We start from the raw sequence: 23,251 nt of genomic DNA, 5'->3' as shown, positions 1-23,251 counted from the left end.
ATACATTAATCAAGGTTTGAATAAATATTACATTTTACGATTTGTAGTTAATACTTCTGCATGGGAAACTGTTCTGTGCAATGTAAGAGACAAGTTGCAAGACAGGGCAAAGATACCATCTGACAAAACTTCTGCTGATATAGAACCATAAAGAAGAATGCAAGGTAATGTGTGCGTTATGATGCAGTATTTCTGCCACACTTTTGTAAACCCTTACTGAGATCTCTTTGGCTTTCTTTTCTTTGCTCTCCTTCTTTTCCTTTCCAATCATGTTTGCCTATTCTCTTTTTCCATGCCTGACTTCTTTTTCTGGCTCTGTAGAAACTCTCTGAGATTGCCAGTAGTCTGTATGTGGAGATTCGATGAGTACTTCTCATGGCACAGACCACAATGGTGTCATATTCCAAATTGCCCCGGAATCTGCAGGATCAAAGCAAAGATAGCATTTTTAACATTGTTTGTGCTCCTCACATGTTTAAGCAGTCTTGGTTGTATCAATGTAACAATAGTCTAAATAGCAAAGGTACATAACCAGAGGACCTAGGGTCACATGTGTTTCCCAAAAGCTCAAGTCGCAATATCCAGTGATCTCCAATTATTGTTACCAAATTATTACAGTGTTAAAATGGCAAAAGGTACAATTATTAAATACTCAACTGAAAAGTAATCATACTGACTATATTTAATTTTAAGTAAATGTAAGTTTAATTTAATATCAGATTTTATTTATTATTTATTTGTTTTATTTCATTTTATTTATATGGTTGCCCATCTTACAACAGCAACTCTTGGCTGCTAATACAATTTAAAATATCAATACAAATAACAGATTACAGAATAAAAGAAAGCAAATAATAAAACAAAAATATCTTACTACAGTTTGGAGTATATCCTCCAATGCCTTTCAAAACTGGAAAAAGTTGTAAACTTCTGCTTTATTTATTTAAAGTTCTTGTTATTGTAAAGAATTATATTCCACCTTTTGTACAAAGCAAGGTACATAGTGCTCCCTTCTTTTTCCTTAGCAGCAAAATCTTAGGAAATAAAAACATCTCAAGGAAATAAAAGAAAAAAATGGCCCTTACCGTTCCTGTACTTTTCGCAGCCCAATGCGATATTTTTCTTGTTCCCAGGCCAGTTCTTTCATTACTAGTCTGATTGTTTTTGCAGTCTTTCTGTCCAATTCTGCACGAATTCTGTGGTCCATTTCAAATTGCTGTATATTGTAAATGATAAAATAATATTTGTTTGCCGCTTCCTAGTTTATCTTGGTGGAAAGCATGCACTGTTTTTATTGTCTTTGGATTTTGTAACCTGCCCTGAGTCTACCAGAGTGGGCAGCTATAACAAATTTAAATAAATAAATAATAACTGGAGACTTGTAGGATTTTATAATTTTTGCTTTAAGGTTTTGGCTACTGCATATGCAATTTTCAGAGAAAGAAATCCTCTATTCCAGCATTTGGATCTCACACTGTGTGAAGGTGCTTCTACATTTCAAACCGCTATCTATATTCTGTGTCTCATTCACCCACTGCATATAATCCCCTTTTTCTCCAGCTGGAGCTATCAAGTATGTCATCCTTTTAAAAACATTTGATAGGTTTTAAGTTAAAAAGTAAAGAGACATTCTTTGGCCATCTTAAACTCTTAAAATATGTATTAACATATTTTTGTCAGGCTTTGGTGTACAGATATCTTCCCCAATTTGATACTTATATAGTTTTCCTGTCATCCAGCAAGAACAGCCAGTAGTAATAGAAGATGGGTGTTGTGATCCAAACCACTGAAAGACCCACATGGGGAAGACTGCTTTATAGTTCAAAAGCTCACACCAATAGTCCATTAACACATAGTAATTGAACAGCAATCTTTCAACAATATTATTATGTTTTTCCCATTTTCCAGAGTCTTCAGAAGTTCTAGGTGTTCTATTACAGGGTTTAGTTTTATCTGGACAAAGGAGTAATGGAAGATTTATTCACTGTCTGCCTTGACTCATCTCTTGATTTAGTCAAACTATACCTCCTAGTGTTCTTCTTCTTTCTCTCGCTATCTGTTTCCCTTCCTCAACAAGAAGATTATCACCTTCTCCAAAGCTTTAGAAGTATCTCACTAAATATTCAAGTCACACTTCCAAGCTAGCCTATTATCTCCCATTATTTCCCTATTATTATCTTTCATTATTCATAATGTACATTTTGCTCTGCAAATATGGTTAAAAAAACCCATGGACATCCACAGGGGAAGCAAGTCACTGTCATCATGCAAATGACTTGAATTATATCAGGTTCCTATGAAAGTGAATTGTATACTGTGAATTGCATCTATCCATCTATCTATCTATCTATCTATCTATCTATCTATCTATCTATCTATCTATCTATCTATCTATCTCTTCATTCATTCATTCATTCATTCATTCATTCATTCATTCATTCCAAAGAGCTATTCTTTGGCCTGTTTTCATTAAATGCTTAAGCAACCTATAATTTGATAGATTATACCTTATGTGATAAAGCAATTCAAATACAGCTTAGATATCTATCAAAGCTTGACAAAAACGCATTCACTATGCAATCATGAATAGAATTTTTTTTTCTTCCTAAGAATATACTGGGCAGTGAACAACAAATTAAAAACAGCAATAAAACATCAATAAAAAACCAAAACAAATCATGCTTGAGGCACCACACATATCCATATCAAACCCACAAATAAACAGGCTCCCTTAGCTTCCTGACCAAGTGCCCTGGGGGGAAATTCACATTTTTAATGCCTTAGGGAAGACCACCAGGATTGGAGCCATCAGGTATGCTGTTCCATAAGGCAGGTACAACAGAGAAGGCATACTTTCCTAGATCCCATTTGATAGCACTGTTTAATTGAAGGAACCCAGAGCATGCTCACCCTGTCAGATCCTCTGGGATAGGCAGAAATAATTAGAGACAGACAATCCTAAGAACAACCTGGCCTGTGCTATGAAGGGCTTTATAGATGATATAAACCCTGAATTGCACCTGGATACCTACTGGAAGCCAATGCAGCTCTCACAGTAGTGATGTTACATGGTGTACTAAGGTGTACCTATGGCTATCCATGCCACCACATTCTGGATCAGCTGCAGTTTCTGAGTATCTTTAAGGGTTGCCCCATGTTGAACACATTGCAATAATACAGATGGGAAGCGACCAATGCATGAGTGACTATGAGCAGGGCTTCTGATCTAGAAATGGGCACAATTGGTGCCCAGCAAGTATTTGTGCAAGGGTCCACAGTTGCCTTGGAGCAAGGGCTGAGTCTAGGACACCCAAGTTGCATACCAGTTCTGTCTGGGTGTGGAACAAACCTGAGCAACTTTGTTCAACAACAGTAAGGTTGGCTGTTTTATGTATGCTGAAAACCAATCTAAGCAGTTAGAACATAAAACCCAACAATAAAAAATAAATTCTAACCTGTTGTAAAACTCAAGGTACAAACCCATATTAATCCCTATTCCCCATGAAAAAAAGAAATGAACATACATACTTCTCTGGGGAGCTGCATGTGTTTGGGCAATTCACTATTGATCTGGAGCAATTCCTGAAACTCATGCCTCAGAGCAATCAGTTCTTGTCTCTTCAAATATTTCTTATGTTCTGCAGCTGTCATTATCTGATCATGTTCTTTTTTTTGCTTGGCATTCTCAATACTAGAAATGTGAGAAAAAACATGAAGAGGAGGCAGAACAATTAACCTTTCTGGGAACCAATATACAGTGAAATCATGAAGCTTGGCTAAAGAGATGCTAAGTATTTCATTATGTTGAAGGGAGTCTACAGTTCGTTGAAGGGAATCTTTTGGTCAGAGACCTATTTATGTATTTAATATATTAATACATCTATAAAGCATTAAATATATTAATAATGTTGTAGAAACAAAAAAAAGTATTTTTTTCATAGTATTGGTTCATTAGCTAGGCATTAACACATTAACTTAGTTAACATAATGAAATGTAATTGTAGAAGACCTCTGAGCCCACAGAATGGATGGCCAGAGGTCTCCCAGCAGCATTCTGGATCTTCACACCCTGGCCCTTCCTTCTGGTGAGGGTGGCTTGGTAATCTCCTGGGGATGCATCTCACTTGGCATCCACTTACTAACCTTGGTGTTTGAGAGAAACAGGACTCTCATAGCCTGTACTGTATTTCTGGTAATTAAATGGTCAAAATACAAAAGTAAATGTTTTATACTGTTAGTTCCTGGCCATAAAGTGTATAGGTGTGTGGCTAAATGATTCAGTACTTCCCCTTCCATCCTCAGAAATAGGCCCAAATTTATGTTTTTAAAAAAGATTTTTTTTAAAAAATTAAAAATTTAAATTTTAAAAAATTCTTAAGTTTTCAGTATTAAAATGCAAATGTTTAATGTTGGAAATTATAGGTACAGAGCTGCTGAAATCACTAGATGGTATCTTCAAAGAAAATTGCAAAAGAAAATGTAATGTTCCAAGCACAGAAAAAAGGGAGGCAGGAGTCCCAAGTGCCAGTAAAAATGATTTTATTAAAGTTGGATTCATTTGGGAAATGTATTCCTTTCTCAAGGGCATGATGAAAAATAAAAATAATCCTAAAAAGCAGAACAGAAAACCAGGTATCCAAAAATAAAGCTTAATGTCTCACTTTTAGCACCCTTACCTATAGGCACAAACATCCTCAATATCATCTGCTGCTTTCTCTTTGTCAAGTCCCCCCTGCAAAAGAATAAAATTGAACAATCAGTGGCCTTTTCTATAGCTGGCATGGATTTCACTAAATCTAAGATAGAATTCCACATAGCTTCTCACAATATTTTATAAGTCATACTGTTTTTCTTCTAATAATCTTGTCTCTTCCCACTTTCAAAGAAGGCTAATATGTAGATTTAGACAACCCTGCGATCCATTGGGTCATCCTTTGAGAGAAAGGTAGTGCAGTCTGATGTGACCAGAATTAACATTAAATTTTAGGCTGACCATATTTTTTTTACCCCAATGCTGGATGGTCCCGTGATTATCTAACAAAAGTATATACCATAAATAGAAAAATAATTGTAGTAGCAAACAAACTTCAATAATAAGTCAATATTTACTTACCTAAACAGATAAACAGAATGACCATGGGCAGGCAAAAAAGCAGTTAGAGCAGGAGCAATGTATTCCAACTTTCTGCTGGCTTCCCCATTGACTTTGCTTCTGGGAAGCTGGCAGGGAGCATCATAAATCACAATCATGTGACCATGGGGACGCTGCAACAGCCACAACTTAGCGAATAAAACTGGTCTGAACATTGTGGAAATTTCAATTCCACAGTAGTAATGGATCGCAGATTTTTTATGCACTCTTTAAATTAGCGGATTTTAGGTACCTTGATTCAAAAATTGTTGCAGTATAATGCATTGTTTGGGCTAATTTGAGGGTACAGACAAACAGATAAACACAATGAAAGTTTTAGTAGTATATAGATAGAAGTTTATGGAGGAAAGCTATGAGCATTTCCCAGTCAGCAAGTATTCAATGATAGGGGAAAATGTACAAAGAAATGCATCCCTGATTGTTACTTACTCTTGGAGAGGGTACTTTAGTTTTCAGGACTTTCTTAACATCCTCAGCAGAAAGAATATCATATGCAAAGATGTTGCCATCTGCTCCACAACTTACTAGAAACCGATCATCAAAACTTGAGTATATCCCTTGAATTTGCCCATAGTCATTATCATGCAAACTAAATGACCAATATCCAGCTATGTTGTCAACACAGAGATTTTTGCTATGGAGGGGGTAAATCCTCACTGATCCATTCTGCATCCCACAAAACATCAGTAAACCTGTGGAGCTGCAAAAGTAATCAAAACATGAATATGATTGTTTTTCTCCATATACTCTACTGATATCTAAATCTGTTTATGTTAGGGATAAAGCAGAAGGAGCATGACAGCCCTGCTAGGGGGAACAGATCAGGAAATCCACAGGAAGACTAGAACTATTATAGATTAACTATAATAATAAAATCTCGCATGTCTGATGCAAGACATGCATCCCCCTGCATCCTTGTTATACCCAGTGAATCAGAGAGGTGTCTGCTTGAGCCACTTCCAAACGTTGTTTCTCAGGGCTTTAAAAATGTTTCAGCCCCCTTTTGCCAAGGTAACAGTTCTTGCATATTTCCATCAAGGTCATCTTCCTTACTCTCCACAGCATATGAGACATAGAAATGTCCTAATAGGCCTCGTGATGATAAAACTGGCAGAGCGCTTCATTGCAGCTCTTGATAACAATAACAATATTATTTCTCTGCCAAGCAACATGTTGCCATGTTGTGCTCCTGATACATTTGGGGATGTCCCTTGAATAACTTATGAGCAGATCAGAAGTTTCTAGAACTTTCAAAATTCTTAATTTCCATATACAATTTGCTATCATGTATACAAAGTCACTATTATATTCACCACTTTTATTTGTCTTTCTTGGTATCAATAATTGGCCAAATACAGATCTGTGACATGGCAAGAAGCCAACTGCTTACAAAAAACAATGACTGTTCCTACTGCCTCTTTACGCCTCTCCTTCTGAGGATTCTGCCTCTCTTATATCTACACACATGCAAAAAGGCACTAAACCCTCCTGCCCTCTCCTGAATTGAAGACACATTCTGAACTTCACTGCATCTTCTCTGTGTTCCAGACAGACCTATACATGCAGAAATATCATATCTTGGGAGGGACAATGAGACCAGCTCCATGTTAGTACATGCATCATGAAAGTAAGAGGAGTGTCTCTGGGGTGGAGGACCTAAATTTGACTGAGCTTTCAAAAGACAGAAGCCAGTTTTATATTTGCTCTTAATAGATGAAATGTATTTGAAACATATACAAGAGGCTTGGATTTCAGTACAGTATGAAAAGGGGAAAGGTATATTTTGCCCTTCCATAGGCTCAGTTAAAGAAGCAGAATTGGTAAAATAATCTGTGATTTCATAATAATTATACTTTGCTGAGGTTTAATAAATTTTGAGGCAAGGGAAAAGAAAAATACTACCCAATCAAACACAGTATCAAGAACATCCATTTTTGAAAACATAAAAATACCCACACCAAAATCAGTTATGGTTTGGTTTTTTTCTTAATGTATCTTCCATTATACTTTAATCTATTTTTACATTATTTAGCAGTGTGTACCCCATTGTACATTATAATGAATATATAAATGCTTAAAATAAACCAAAAAACAAACACGTTTTTAGACATCAGTCATAAAATTCCTTCTCATTTTACCGGCTGAAAAAGCCTTATTACCAAAATGTGATGCGGTGAATGGGATTGTCATCTGCATCTTCAATAGGGATAATATCAAAGGGTTCATCCTGCCGAGTCTCAGGATCTTTTTGCTGCTGCACAGAAGAAAATGCACAGTGATACAAAAATCCTGTGTCATATTCTCCCTGGAAAAAAGACAATGTTGTGAAAAGTTACTGGAATAGTTTTGTGAAAATATCTATAATTGTTCCATATTTACACATTCATTCTACTCTCTGATGTGAATAAACCTATTACAGTTAAGTCCAGTTCTCTGCTTTTTCACAAAGGGCTCCACCAAAGGTGACATTTCACACCATCTAATACACAAATACTTTCCCATTCCAGCTGCAGAGAAAGGGTATATCTCTTCAATGTCAAATCAGCAATGGGAATGATGCTGCTAAGAAAACTCAAGATTGTTTAATCCTTTCCTTATATGATATTAAAAACTACTAATAAATCTGGGATACAATGGAATTAAATGAGTTTTCCAAAGCTATTTAGGCAGCTCTGTTAAAGGGGAGGAAAAACCTTTTTTTATCTCCACTCAGGAATTTGTATTTTGCTTAAGGATGAAGACAGATCTAGGTAACCGTTGCTTTTTATATTTTGATAATTGGACAGTAGGGGCAGCTACCCCCAAGCATTCTTTCTTCATCCCTGAAATCCTAAGGATAGTTCTGGGTGCAGCCTGAAGCAATCATAGCACCTAATTGAAATTAATGTAAATGTCTCATCCCACATAGTTGATAGCTAGATAAACTTGCTGACTTCAGCATCAAGTCAGCTTTCCCCCACATCTTCCACCCTTTCTCAATTTACATCTAAACCTGTTGAAGAGGTCTGAAGAACTTATAACCTTATATGCTATTTTGTGACATTTGGGTTTACTTAAGAAAAATACTTAAGTACCAAATATAGAGTTGGCATTATTTAGTTTATAATCTATGCCTTTCCATGAAAGGAGAAATAAAAATATATTTACCAAAGATAACCAAAATTTCCCTGGATCAGAGTAAAACCCACAAAGGATGGGACTTGGAGTTTCTGGGGTGTAGATTTCTGGAAGTGGTTCCTCTTCAACAGGTGCTTCTTCTGGCAGTTCTATTTCTTCTAGTGTTTTTCCCTGTTCCAGCTGTTGTTTGATCCATTGCTGTTTTTCTTTCTCCTTCTGTTCTTTAACTTTTTCTCTGCGTTTAATTTCCTCTTCTCTCTTTACAGAACCAGTAAAATTCAATGTAAGATTAGGCTCTTGAGAGAAGGAAAAACGTAATACCTAATATGGTTCCACATATACTTAAAGAAAAAATAACAGTGAACTTCACTTATAGAAGATGTTGCACAAACATCTTTGTTTACTTCTGTAAAAAATATAAAATATTCCTCCTCTGAGTGGAAGATCCCATCTTCATGTGAAATACAATCTTTGAATCTTAAATTACATCCATGCCAAAAACCAAATATTTTGAATGATTAAGTTATATTAATTCTGCATATAACTTGTTTATATTTTATATAGTCCTATTTTTAATGTGTTAGAATTTCTAAAAATAAGTTCACAATCTATTAGACAAAACTGAAAAAGATATGTCTTGATACTACATTTTAACTACATAAATCACCTCCAGAATGCCTGAATCAGTCTCTTTTGATGTATGTATAGGTTAGGACAGGAGGTTCTGGAGGCAAGGCTGGCTTTAGACTAAGGCTGAGTAGGCACTACCCTAGGGTGCCAAATCTTAGGGGCACCAATGCCACCCCTCCTTCCAAATCATTCTGAAAATGCAAATCTTCACATTGGTGGGAGGTAGCCTGCCAATGTGCCCTAGAAGCACCATATACCCTTGAGCTGGTACTCTCTGGAAGACAAACAGAAAGTTCCTGAAGCAGATTACTCTAGCATGGAAGATTTTCCACAGCTTTAGTACCACACTTTACCAAAATTCGAGACTTGATGCTCCAGAAGCGAAAATATTCTGTAGGTAGATCTTTAATTCTATAGGTAGATACTGCGTTGTAAGCCATAGGGTTTAGAGCAGGAACCTGGACAACAATGCCATTCTGACAGAGGATAAGGAGCTTGCTCTCTGGCTGCAGATTAGAACATGAAACAAAAATAGCAGGCATTGTCAAAGTAGTACTATATGCCAGGCTACTAACCAACAATACTCCACAACACTCAGAAACACTCAGCAGGCATATGTTCCACCCATGCTACTTATGTTCCTTACATTGTGCTGATTCATTCCTAGTCAGTTGCTGGCAATTAGCTCATTAGCCATGAGCTCCAGCTACATGGTTTGCTTTGTCATTCTCTGTGTTATTCACACAGTAAAATTCCTTTACTTATGAGTATACCCTAACAAGCATAAGTATGGTACTAGATTTTGAAAAACAGGACAAAAATAGGCTTTACTTTAACAAAGAAAACATAGCATTGTATTGTTCTTTTTTGCATTTGTCCTGCATAACTGCAGGTTCTACTTGTTTTTGTACTGTATTTACCTAGTTCTTACAGCAAAGCTATCAGTGCACGATACAATAACATTGTTTTTAGCAGCCTTGTTGCAAAGCTTGATGCTGATTTGGGCTGAAAGGGAGTGACAGGCCCAAGGTCACCCAGCTGGTTTTTGTGCCTAAGGAAAAATTAGAACTAGGTTTCCCAATTCCTAGTCCAGCACCTTAACCACTACACCATGTTGGCTCTCAAAATCTATCTTTGTAGAGAATTTTTATAGAAAAATTATTTAGAATGTATAAAAGTACTTCAAATTTATGTTGGAAATGTGGACAACATGAAGGGTCATTTTATCATGCCTGGTATACTTGTAAAAAAGCAAAACATTTTGGGTTCAAATACATACAACGATACAAAGAATTTTAAAGACTAATATTCAGCTGAAACCAGAACTTTTTTTGTTGAGACTAATGGGAAAATAATTACAAAAGAGCCATGGAAGATTATTTTTATATATGATCACCACAGCGAATCTACTATATGCAAAAATGGAAAGACTCTGAAACACTCACAACGGAGGAATGGTTGGGGAAGATGAAGGAACTAGTGGAAATGGCAAAATTAACTTGTTTGCTTAGAGAAAGATCAACAACTACATTTATTAGTGACTGGAAACCCCCTATGGAGTTTTTGCTGAAAAAAGAAAAAAAATGAACTGGTGATTTATGGATTTGGTGATTAGAAAGGGTAGATTATGGAAAGAAGGAAATCATGATATAACCTTAGAGAGAGAGGGTAAAATATAAATGTACTTATAACTCCTCTTAAGAAGATCGGAAGCCACTTCTATATTATGGCTAGTGTGGGTCTTCCGGGGTGTGTGGCCGTGTTCTGGCAGTTTTGTTTCCTAACGTTTCGCCAGTATCTGTGACCGGCATCTTCAGAGAGCAGGAGCAGGAGCAGGCTGGTCACAGATGCTGGCGAAATGTTAGGAAACAAAACTTCCAGAACACCGCCACACAGCCTGGAAGACCCACACCAGCCATCGTATTCCAGCCGTGAAAGCCTTCCACTTCTTTATTCTTTTTTTCTTTTTTTTCCCTTTCTTTTCTATTCCTTTTTATTTCTTTTTCACTTTCTTATTATTTTTCCCTATTCTTTTTCTCTTCAATTCAAAATTTGTATTGTTTTTATTTTGTTGAAAACTTCTTTAATAAAAAATATCTTTTAAAAAAATCTTTCTTTGTGTGAATACAATAATTAGGGAATTGGTGGGCAAATATACTGCAATACAACTTCTCAATTCATAATTACTGTCCTTTCTGCATTGGTTAGATCCTAGAATATTATGTCCAGTTCAGGGTGCCACATTTTAGGAAGTATATTGATAAACTGATGCATGTCCAGAAGAGAACAATCAAGGCCTTGAAGGCAACTTATGTGAAATGGTTGGAGTTATTATTACTCTTATACTACATAGGCTTCTATGCTATTCCAACCAAAACAACTCTGAGCATTTTGAAGTTAAATGGGCACTGGGAATTATTAGCCTGAAGAAAAGATTTCAGGAAACATTATAGTTATCCCCAAATATAAGGGCTATTATTTAAAATTTAGAAGACTGGACAGAACTGTTCAAGGTACTACAGAAGACATGGCAAGAAACAATGGATTTAAATTACAAAGAGGTAAACTTCAATTAGATATCAGGAAAAAATGTTCTAATGATAAGAGTTATTCAACAGTTGCATGCACTGCCTTGGGAGATGGTAGACTCTCCTTCTTTAGAGGTATTTAAATAGGGGCCACCAGTAAAAAAAAAAATCCATAATAAAGAATATTTGCAGTGTGCAGGGACTTGAATTAGATGATCCACAAGATCCCTTCCAGTTGTTTCATTCTATAATTCTAGAAATACTAAGAGGGCTTCCTTAAAATCTGCTTCAGTTTTTAAAAGGTACAGTTGTAATACTTCTAAAAGATGAATGAATGGAACATAACAGTAGCACGGAACAACAAAAAAGTAGAGAATTCAGGATATGAAGGAGTCAAGTAATACTTCCAAAAAATGAATTCACTTCCTCCAGATACCTCACTGAATTCAAAATGCAATGATGGCAGTTTCCTAAAAAGTTACCACTGAGAATAACATAATAAAAAATAGAAACGAAACCAAGTAATGTTAGGTTTTATGTACAAATGTCAATGTTCACAGGTGGATAGTTATATGTAAGAATGCCCAGGGTCAGATTGTTTGAAATCTTAATAATAAAGTTTGTTTACTGGAGAAAGCAGAATGTATACTTCATATATAGACTTAACAAAAGTACTGGCAATATAACCCAGTCTTTCAGAATGATTAAAAATCAATCATATCAATGTAATTCATTTACAAATTAAAACAATACATTAATAAATAAAGAATGTTCAATTTTTTTTAAAATAGTCTTTGTTTCAAAGCACTGTGATTAACTGACACAAGCACTTCCACATCATCACAATTTTTACCCAAACCCTTTCCAATTTTACTTTCCACCTTTGTTCCGTCCATCAATTCACTGTTTTGCTTCTTACTTAATAATATGATATGTGAGATGTTAGATCTGACAGAACTTTCCTATTTCTTAGATCTGAAATAACAACTTTTGATTATGTCTGTTTCTGTATCTTCATAGATGCAGTTTCTAGGCACAGTCTTTTTTAGCACGACTATGATAGTGAAATTAAAAACAAACAGATCTCTCCCAATTAAGTAAATGGGGAAAAAAGGCAGATGAGATGTAAAAGTACATAGAAATAAATGCACATTGGTCCAAAAATTATACTCTTCACTACTATTAAAATGTTCATCAAATCACTTAGAATATATTACTTAGATCAATACTTAAATACATATTTAAATAATATAACTTAAATCTTATAACACTAGATCACTGTACGTAGCAAAATTAAACAAACATGAGGTGCATGGACTACAAAAGCAAATTAGCTACTCACATGAGAATGGGGGGACCACTGCAATGCCTGGACTGGTCCTGGAACACTAATGAATCCAATAGGCTCATATTTGTCTTCAACAGTAAAGAAGAAAACAGTTTTATCTTTACTCTGAAATAGGAAAAATGGAGTATTAATAAAGTCATGCATTGCAAAGGTAGCCACATATGTCCAAAGACACAGGATCCCTTTCAATCATTACCTAATTTGTTTTGCAACAGAGGATCATCAGAAATGTGCATCCACTATCTTTAGCAAACTTTACAGTAAGACATAGGAACTCACTGCTTCCCTCAAATTCATTTCAGGCCAAACTTGTTATCACCTGAAATCTTGGGCCCACCACATAATCTACTTAGATTAGGCCCAAGGGTACTGATTCTAGTTCTAGAACTTGGTTGTAAGGCAAAGATACCAAATCCTGCTGCTCCCTTCATGTTCTTTTTAAATTCATGTGGTGTGAAGGAATGGTTGGATGAAGGCTGCGCTTGGGGAGATAAGCATTCCCTTAGCCCCCAACAGGAGCATGGGAAGTTTAAGAAGATGAGACTGGCACCACCCTAAGGAATTCATGGCGTTTTGGCTTGCTGGCTTGGGAAGTTAGATTCAGTCTGGAGAGATTTCTGTCTTGAGATGGAAGCTAATAAATGCAACAGAACTGTATCTGCACTGTCTCGTGGAGTTCTTTGGGCTGAACCTGACATGTAGCCTATTAACACGTATTCATAGAAAAGTCAATACATACCCCTGTGGCTAGCATTTCCCCATTACGTTCATAGGCCAAAGCTGTAACTACAGACACATGAGGTTTAAAAGCCTGTTTTAGACGCAAGGCTGCATCTCCTACATTTTCCCGTCCAGCAATGACAGGGAGTCCTTTTGGATTATAAAGTTCAATTATGCGAACAACGCCATCCTGAAAACCTACAGCAATTATACCTCCTTTAGGATTCACCTTAGACAAAAAAAAAAGTTTGTATTAATATAATGTACTTACAGAAAATATCTCCTAAATCTATGACAAATTTGATACATAAAGCTAGCTGATATTTTTTATTTAAGCAATTTAAGCAATTTATATGGTCGCCCAACTCATTCACAGTGACTCCGGATGGCTTACAGAAATAAAAACACCAAATACAAAACCCGCTACACTCCCCCTGGCGACAACAACACATTTACAATAGCCATTTGATGGGCTCCATATCGACCTGGGATATGCATAAAGAACAATTTCGCGTAATCGTGATTGACATTTTATTTCCAAAAGGCAGGGTTATATTGAAATATAACGTGGAGGACACACTCTACTCTGCCGAAATACAAATCAAAGCACTCCTGACAAGTGGCTGTCCAGCCTCTGTTTGAATACATTCAGTGGAGTCTACTCCTTCTCTGGATAGTTTGTTCTGTTATCAAATTGCTCTTAATGTCATTTTTTAAAAACATTCAAATGGAATTTGTCTTCACACAACTTAAGTCCATTATTCCATGTCTTGCATTCTATAGTTCCATACAGAGAACAGATCTTCAGCCTCTTCTATGCAACATCCTTTCAGGTATTTGAAGAGTGCTATCCTATTCTTCCATAGTCTTCTCAAAACTAAACATTTCCAATTCCTTCAACCTCTCTTCATAGAAACGTGTTCCATGATCATCCTCATTACTGAATTTCTCAAAATGTTATGCCCAGCAACACAGAACAGGGTGAAACAATGACTTTCTGTGATTTAGAAGCTATACTTCTAGTTTCCAAAAACTGATGTAACCTAAAATGTGTTCAGATCTTTTGCAGACGTATCAGACTGTTGTCTTATTCAGCTTGTGATCAATTACTGTTCCAAGATTTTTAAAAGCATTATTACCTAGCCAGCACTATTACCTAGCCTTACTCTATATTAGTGAATTTGAGTTTTATTTGTTACCATGCATCACCAACTACTACAATTCTTCTCTTTGTCTTATTGTAGGACGCAGTTGCATCCTCTCTGCCCTTTGAGGATCCACTGTCCTATCTCCTGTTGTACAGTTTCTTCCTCTGAGAATCTGCAGAACTAGTTTCTTCTGCAAAGGCCTGAAAACTGTTTTTGACTTCCAATTGTGCAAAAAACCTGCTACATCTTTTGCTTCTTATTGTTATTCTAGTCTCCTGGATTTGCTCTTTTGTTTGATGTCTTTTTTAGGAAACTTGATTTCACTATCAGTTTCTATTGTAGAGCCTCTTTTCTCTGAACTTATAAATCTTGATCCTCTCAGCAGCTGAGGTGTGGCTGCTCTGTGCTCTTTTTCCTGTTTGTACTTTTGTTTCGACTGTTTATACTTTTGTTTTGACTTTTTCCTGTTTTCCTGTTTTCCTCTGACTTTTTCCTTTAAGGATTGCTATGAGTTTCTATCTGTCACAAAGTTATAAAGGTTCTCCTCAGGTTGGAATACAAGCATACAACAGCACTGCATATCACAACTGTGACACTTGTATGTTGATCTTCATTTTTGCTTTTTCAAGCACCACCCTTTTTCCTCTTCAGAGACATACTCTCACATGATATATATATTATATATATAATATATAAATATAATATAATATATATAGCCAAGACGGTCCCAATGGTAGTAGGAGTACTCAGGGCTGTGACTCCTAAGCTGGGAGAGTGACTCCAACAAATCCCAGGAACAACCTCAGAGCTCTCTGTCCAGAAGAGTGCAGTGCTAGAACAGCTAAGATACTGCGCAGAACCCTCAAACTGCCAGGCCTCTGGTAGAGGACCCGAGATTGAGGAAGACACATACCATCCATATGGTTGAGAGGGGATTTTTTTTTTGCATAATTTTAATTAATATACTGTGGAGTCCTTGGGGTAACAACTTCAGTGCTGATTTTATATTAGTGTTGATTTTATTAAGATATTTTATACAATAGTAAAAGCAAGCATAGAATATAAATTTAAAGAAAAGAAAAAGAAGAAACAGCAGAGCAGGTGGGTAAGTAAAAAAAGTAATAGATGAAGAAAAGAAGAAAAAGAAGAAAAAGAAGAAATAAAATATATAAAGGATCAGCTTCTGACCTTCTTTACAGCGGGTACAAATAAATTTATCATCTATCTTCCCTCTTTAAGGTCATGTCATAATTCTCTTCTTATTAAAGAAGTTTTCAACAAAATAAAAACAATACAAATTTTGAACTGAAGAGAAAAAAAATAGGGGAAAGTAATAAGAAAGTGAAAAAGAAAAAGAAATAGAAAAGAAAGAAAAAGAAAAAGAAAAAGAAAAAAAGAAAAAAATAATAAAGAAGTGGCTTCCGATCTTCTTAAGAGGAGTTATAAGTGCATTTATATTTTACCCTCTCTCTCTAAGGTTATATCATGATTTCCTTCTTTCCATAATCTACCCTTTCTAATCATCAAATCCATAAATCACCAGTTCATTGTTTTCTGTTTTCAGCAAAAAGTCCATAAAGCATTTCCAGTCACTAATAAATGTACGCACTCTCACATCTTCTGAAAGTGTGCACATTTATCCAAAATCAAGGTAACAAAAGTTCCTAGATCTAGACAATAAGAACGTGGATTGGAGAAAAAGCCAAGCAGTTGCTTCTTCAATTTTATTGAGCTCCATCACTATAAACAATTCATTTTTGACACTTTACATCAACCAAATTTAATTCAGGTACTCCTTTTTCCTGCCTGTACTTACCACTGTTGGAGCCCAGGTAAGTGCTGTTCCTCCCTGTTTAAACTTCATCTCAGCCAACTGCACCTTGTCAATGAAATCATAGATACGCACTGACCCTGTGTTAGATAATTAACAGATCAGGAAAAAAGAAAGGAAAGATTAAATATAAGAATGAAATCTGAACTATTTATTATCTATCAATAAAGGTATATGCTGTCTCAATTACCAAAATAACTCTACACATTAGGAGTAAAACAATAATAGAAAAATGAAGTAGTAATACATAGCAATACTAAGTGCAGTACTTATGTACCATTACAGTAGTAATACATAGCCATACATCATCTTTCTTTCCTGTTTTTTTCTCCATCAAAATTCTCATAATATCCTAATTTTACACTTTTAAAACTGTTCAGAATAATTTCAAGAAATAGCTTGACTCAGATAGTCAAGACAGCTTACTCAAAGAGGTAGTTCCAGAAAACCTGAGTATAGTTAAGTTCATCTATATCCTTCCAGAAGATACAGTTGCTATCTTCCTGCTTCTAGGGAGAAATCTTTCTACTGCCATTCACAGAAAGGAATCTTTGGTTCAAATCCACTCAGACTTTTGTTCATTTTCTCATGAACAAAAAGAGAGCTACAGAAATCTGTGTCACAGGAATTACAAAACTCAAATATTGTTTAAGTTGTTGACTTTTAAAAGCTTGTAGAAATTATTATTACTATTAAATCCCTAATAAATTTCAAGGTTTATTTAGAAACACTATTTGGTCAAACATATTGATATTAAAATTTGATTTTTTCCAAATTAAATAAATGTGGTCATTACAATTATACATTTCCATAAAGAGTACATGCTGCAGAGCAAACATAAACTACTGCTTCAAATACTACAAAGGTTGAATATGAAAAAAATTATCCTGGCTTTTGTGGGTTTGTAGCATTCTCCAGTTCTGTGCTTTTCAGAAGTTAGTCACATTGCCTGGGGATAATGAAAACTGTAATCCAACACATTTAGGTGATGAAGAATTGGAGAAGGTGGAATTTACACCACCATTAATTATGCCATTAATCAGTGAATGATCCTCCTCAACATGACTAATTCATATAACTAATCTTTACCTTTAAATCCATGAAAAGAGGAACTAAAAGCAAAATTAGGAGAAAGGTATACTTACGGTCAAGAGCAGTAGTTGCCATGATATATGTGGCTGGAGATACACTTATGGCTTCTATCTTTCCAGAATGAAAAGTAAACAGGCATTCTGGATCATGAGTCTATAATGGAAATCATTAAAATGTCCTTCAAAGGGCTACTGATAAAAACAGTTTAAACAAGGTACATGTATTCTGTTTCAATTGTTTTGGTCTTATAACACAACTGTCAGATACTGAACTTAACTCTTACTTCATTATCAATGTTTACTGTCTCTCCCCCCAAGTTTTCATCACCCATGAACACTGTGACAATTAGGATGAGATTTTCTCAAGAATTATTATATTTCCCATATCCTGAGTCTACTGTAATCTAGAATTCTTAACTTGTTTTTGTGTAGTAGCTAAGATGCTGAGCTAGAAACCAGGAGACCCTGGGTTCTAGTCCTCCCTTAGGAATAGAAGCAGGCTGGGTCACTTTGGATGAGTCATTTCTCTCAGCCCAACTCACCTCATAGGGCTGTTGTGGAGAAAATATGAGGTACGATCTTTAAGTATGTACACCACCTCAAGTTGACCAAAAATAAAGGTTGGATAAAAATTGAATAAATAAAAGATTATTCATACTTTTTATATATTGAGACATTACATATTGTATATACTGTGCACATGTGGGCATACAAGTTATACAGTCTCTTAAAACTTACATATTTTATCCTAATTCATTTTATCTTAACTCAATTAGTTATGCCCTGTCAAATACTTTAACTGTAGTATTTGATTCATTTCTTCATATAGCCAGAAACATGTTCCATTAAATAAGTTTGTATACCTAAACATGTTTTCCTGTCATTCAATATCTCATAAATTATTATTCTTATTGAATTCCACACTGCATATAATTATTGCAACTGGAACTTTGGCTGGACTGATATTTATTCTATACTCGTAAAGTAAAAATATCCATCTATTATGAAATAATATCTCATCTATTATTATTATTTACACCTTACCTTTCTACCCAGAGGGCATTAAGAATCTATGTTCATGTTACAATATAGCTGCTCTACAAAGAAGCCTGATTTTTCTTTTATTTTTGTCCTTTCCATGTAATGTACTGGCTTGATAAGTGCATAGCTTCAGATTTGGCACTCCTAATTTCTATTTTTTTTTCCTTTTTATACTATAATATAAATATAAAATACTAGTTGTGTCACTTAAAATCATTAGTGACATTTTAAGTATGGTTTAAAATATCACCAGTTATTAGTGATTCTGTAAAAGTAGTTTCTGTTTATTCATCTTATGTATCATATAATGGAAGGGTACAGCAGAGAAAGGGAATATAAAGTAAAACTTACAACATTTGAGAAACTCAAATCAAGCTTCCATATAGCTCCACTGAAATCCTAAAGAAGAATAATTTTAATAATACTTGGTTATTATTCCATTTTTTCTGTCTTAAAAGCAAAGCTCTGATTTAGAGAAAATTAGCTGTGCCTTTTCCACCAAATCAGCCATTTGTTCAATTTCATTTGGACTTAAGTGCCAAGGTGCATATAATACTAACGGCATTAGAAGTGTTGCATAACTTTACATCTTTTTACAAATTAAACAGAAAGGACGGAGATCAGAATCATACTATGTGCAGGACTTAGTAAATTCCTCTTCTAACAAAAATCATTCATCTCTTCCTCCATTACCATTGGCCCAAAAGGGGCAATTCCCCTTGGCACCAATGGGAGCTTTTCTCCTGAGGATAACAGCAGCATTTCAGGATTTTCCAAGACTGTAACACAAGAATGAATCAACCGCATCTCCATCTGACACGATCCTGGATCCTAATAATGATCACTTTAAGTACGCATTGTGACAAATATATTGTTTGATTATAAAAGGGATTTTTCCCATATAATACTACTGTAATAAGATGTATAAAAATTGGTATTGTTCTATTTGCATTTACCATATTTTTCCATGTATAAGACAATACTTTTTTCTAAAATCGTTACACTAAAAATTGAAGGTTGCCTTATGCAAGGAAGTAAGCTGTGGAGAGAACTGCGTGGTTGCGAAACTGCCCATACTTTGTCTCTGCAAACAGGCTTCCTCCTACCACGAGCCTTATGTAACTGACGTCAGCTGATGCTGAACAAACCAGTTGGAACACATCCCGTTGGAGGTGGAGAGAGTGTAGGCAGTGCGCATATGCGATAGGGACTGGTAATGTCAGAGCATTCTAAGCCCATAAAGATGTCGGAAAATAAAAAAATAAATAAGCGAATGTCTTACTCTGCAAAATTCAAACTGAATGTAATCAGTTATGCAAAAGAGCATGGAAATAGAGCTGCAGAGAGACAGTTTGGACCTCCTCCCACTGAGTGTATCATGCAAATGTTACCTAATTACTAAATAAAAATGTGTTCTGCTTTATCTTTAAAATATTGATTTCTTAATTTTGGGTTGGAAAAGTGGGGGTCGTCTTATACATAGGGGTATCTTATTCATGGAAAAATATGGTAGTTAATATAATTACTCTAAGCAACAGATGGCATAAAGAGTTTTGAAGTGTGAGGGCTTTTGATCTGACACTTGAACAAGGATGAAAATCAAGTTTCCCTAGCTTATAATAAATCCACAATATAAAAAGATATCCCTCAACCATGGGTGAACAAAGACTTATCTTGAATTCACAAGAGGAAAAACACATAAACCTCTGTAAACTGAACACTGACACAGCTATCATCTCCTGCAAACCTCAGGTGAGTGGGCCATATTTTAATCTTTAGACGCATATAAGGTTTTAAGAATTCTACCATACTGTATACTTAAATATTATTAGCAATTAAAACTATACGAAGATACAGAAGTATCATCTCACAAACATTGGAGAACCATTTAAGCTTTTTATTAAAGTTATTAAAGTGAGGGTAAAAAATCTTATCTTATACAATTCCACCTTCTCTTCTTTCCAATTTAGCATTTCCTTTCTAAGATACAGAATACAGAACCATCTAACATTTCTCATACTTATTCCATGGTAGGACTGTAAATGTTAGTGCCAAATAAATTATTGATTTTAATGTACCTTGGTCTGATTGTGCAAGTCAGTGGAGTTTGTAGACCCTGATTTATGATTTGGCATGCTTTGTGAATCCAACCAGTTGGTTTATTCAATTAAACTATGGTTAAGCAAGACACATGTACTGTGTGAACAAAGCCAATGACAGTAAAAACCTAGAGATACTTCAACTTATACTAGAATAATCCTTTCCTTATCTATTCAGTAATTGTTAAAATAGCTCTCACCTGAGCATACCAATAAGGTTCTCCCCGTTCATGAATTTTCATCATAAAATTCAGATTGACATTTTTGCCAACTAAAAGTTCATTTATGTGTTCCATCTCCACCAGTCCAGTATCATCCACAACATCAGCCGTGTCTATTGTTTCAAAATCCCACACCTTCACAAGAGTTTGGGGGAAAAAAGAGGCTTGTTATTGTTTCAAAATGCTAAAATGTCATGAGAGAAAAATCTCAGAAAAGGGATAATTCAAAAGGATTTTTTTCGCTTATGAAAAGCTGTACAGAAATAAAATAAGCAAGCAAACAGACAAATTAATAGATTGATATTGATATGACCACTGATTTAAAACAGCAATATTATTTGCATTCAGATAAATAACATGCACTTTTAAATAATAGCCCTGTCTTACAAATAAATCTCCCTGCAGCTATTTGTATTTCAAGGGAATCTGTCAGGGACAGTAACAAAAATGTTAATATGTTAATAACATCTTTTGAGATGTCATATTTTGTCAGGACACTGGCCAGTAAGTCTCAACCCTTACTGCAAATGGAACAAGGACCTTTTCTGTGGTGGCATCTACCCTGTAAAATACTTCTCCAAGAAACACTTGGAATTAGTATTATTAACTCCCAGGTACCAGATTAATGAACAATATTTCTGTAGAATTTATTAATAAACAGCACTCACTATAAATGCATCTATTCAGCATGTAGAATACTAAATACTGCCTTTAAATCATGAATAAGCTTGGGTACAAGATATTTTTGCACATTTGGTACACTTGTTTTGGGGGGGGGGAACCTCACCCTGATGTATCCATCTGATCCAACAGTGATCACCTCTCCCTCATCCAGAATTAACTGATTAACAGAGCCATTGTGACAATTTTTACGGCCAGGTCGGCAGAGTTCCACTTTTATGAGTCCACCTTCCCAAAGAAGCAAATTACCCCATTCTGAACCTGAAAGTACCTTGAATGCAAATGAAACAATATTAATTAGTATCATAAATGCAGAAGTGCTTACCAGTAGGGACAAGGTAAAAACAGCATAATACTGTTTAAAATAGCTGAACCAATTTTCCTATAAGCAGGAATTCTGTCTTTGGGTGCTACTGAGAAATTCTAAGAAGACAACTTTGTACTGATGAAGAGCATAACTGGCAAAGCACCACAGATACGTCCCATTCAATAGTTAACAGTGGCCATGATGCAAACAGCTGCCAAGTATATCCAAATATATTCCTTGGACATTCCAAAAATTGGAATATTTTCAATTTTTCCCCATGATTTTCACACCTCATATCATAAGACAACCTGCTTTGGAAATTCCCCCAAGTTTTAGAATATATTTATTGGGTTTAAGTTGCTGCATTTCTACCAAAGTATTTGTTAGTAGCAGTCTTCCCCATAGGTCTGAAGGTTGGAAGGGAATAGCTGGAAATATAAACAGAAGAAATTCATATTGTATCGCTATCCGCATTTTGTAAATATGATTTGTCAAATACATCGTTCTAAAGGAGTATATATGGGGAAACTCCAAGGGGCAGATTTGGTCCATGGACTGGAGGTGCCCCATATCTGCTATACAACCTTATAGTATATGGGAGAAAGAATACCTGCAGCAATACTAGCCTTCATGGCAGTATGCTAATGACCTGAGATTATTATCTGAGTTTCTTCTCCAGGTGTCCCTACCTCCAGAGATGAAATGGGTGCTGATGAATATGGCAAGAACCTCTTCTATTGTAGAACCCTAAAAAGGATTCTTTTCGCTAGGAAGGCTTATTAGCCAAACTAGTTTTCATTTCCTGGAAAGTCACTCTATTACTGCTGATGGACTAGAATACTATTATTTGATGTCATTTTTATTATTTGTGCACAAAAATGCACTGAAAACCAGCATACTGTATAAATATGGGGCTGTATCCAACAGTGGCATTACAGTATCGGAAAGTGCATCCAGTCATGCAAGATACACCATACAATGTGATGTCAATCCTCCCTATTTACTGCAGCCATTTCTGAGATACTGAATGTAGTTCAGCAGCCCTTGCTTTGGAAAGCAGTAGTAAACAGGAGAAAATTAACAATAAAATAAATACTGCATTATGAATGTGCCATCAGTAGTACCAGGCAACATAATTTCTAACTGGAATCCACTAGGTTTCAGGTGGTAGATAAATCATGTAAATAAATAAAATAAATGATTCCTCACCCAAATATTATACTTTAGGGCTATATTTTAAAAATCTTAAATTGTTTAAGTATAATTTTTAGCAATGCTGGAGAACAGAAATGTTATATCTTTCTTCACATAAATCTGGAACAGACCAAACATTAATA

The 23,251-nt window shown here is 35.3% G+C and overlaps 1 protein-coding gene across 1 annotated transcript in view; it reads right to left on the bottom strand.

Moving 5' to 3' along the window:
• The window catches only part of CFAP44 (cilia and flagella associated protein 44), a 69,869-nt gene that overhangs the window by 26,856 nt on the left and 19,762 nt on the right, over nucleotides 1-23,251 (bottom strand). Inside the window, exons 9-23 of the mRNA XM_088140894.1 lie at nucleotides 21,714-21,878; nucleotides 20,906-21,061; nucleotides 18,958-19,005; nucleotides 17,620-17,719; nucleotides 16,460-16,554; nucleotides 13,515-13,724; nucleotides 12,770-12,880; nucleotides 9,253-9,405; nucleotides 8,300-8,527; nucleotides 7,312-7,457; nucleotides 5,582-5,852; nucleotides 4,677-4,732; nucleotides 3,529-3,691; nucleotides 1,086-1,216; nucleotides 218-420 (exon numbers count right to left, since the gene is read on the bottom strand). Coding sequence (XP_087997020.1) covers nucleotides 218-420; nucleotides 1,086-1,216; nucleotides 3,529-3,691; nucleotides 4,677-4,732; nucleotides 5,582-5,852; nucleotides 7,312-7,457; nucleotides 8,300-8,527; nucleotides 9,253-9,405; nucleotides 12,770-12,880; nucleotides 13,515-13,724; nucleotides 16,460-16,554; nucleotides 17,620-17,719; nucleotides 18,958-19,005; nucleotides 20,906-21,061; nucleotides 21,714-21,878 — 2,236 coding nt within the window. The remainder of the gene's footprint in view (nucleotides 1-217; nucleotides 421-1,085; nucleotides 1,217-3,528; nucleotides 3,692-4,676; nucleotides 4,733-5,581; nucleotides 5,853-7,311; nucleotides 7,458-8,299; nucleotides 8,528-9,252; nucleotides 9,406-12,769; nucleotides 12,881-13,514; nucleotides 13,725-16,459; nucleotides 16,555-17,619; nucleotides 17,720-18,957; nucleotides 19,006-20,905; nucleotides 21,062-21,713; nucleotides 21,879-23,251) is intronic.

The sequence above is a fragment of the Python bivittatus genome, unplaced genomic scaffold (assembly GCF_059951505.1).
Source record: "Python bivittatus isolate LINGU-HERP-01145 unplaced genomic scaffold, Pbiv_v1 ctg000340_np1212, whole genome shotgun sequence".
Lineage (NCBI taxonomy): Eukaryota > Metazoa > Chordata > Lepidosauria > Squamata > Pythonidae > Python > Python bivittatus.
Note: the sequence above shows the minus strand (reverse complement) of the source record. Positions and strands in the feature narration are given on the sequence as shown.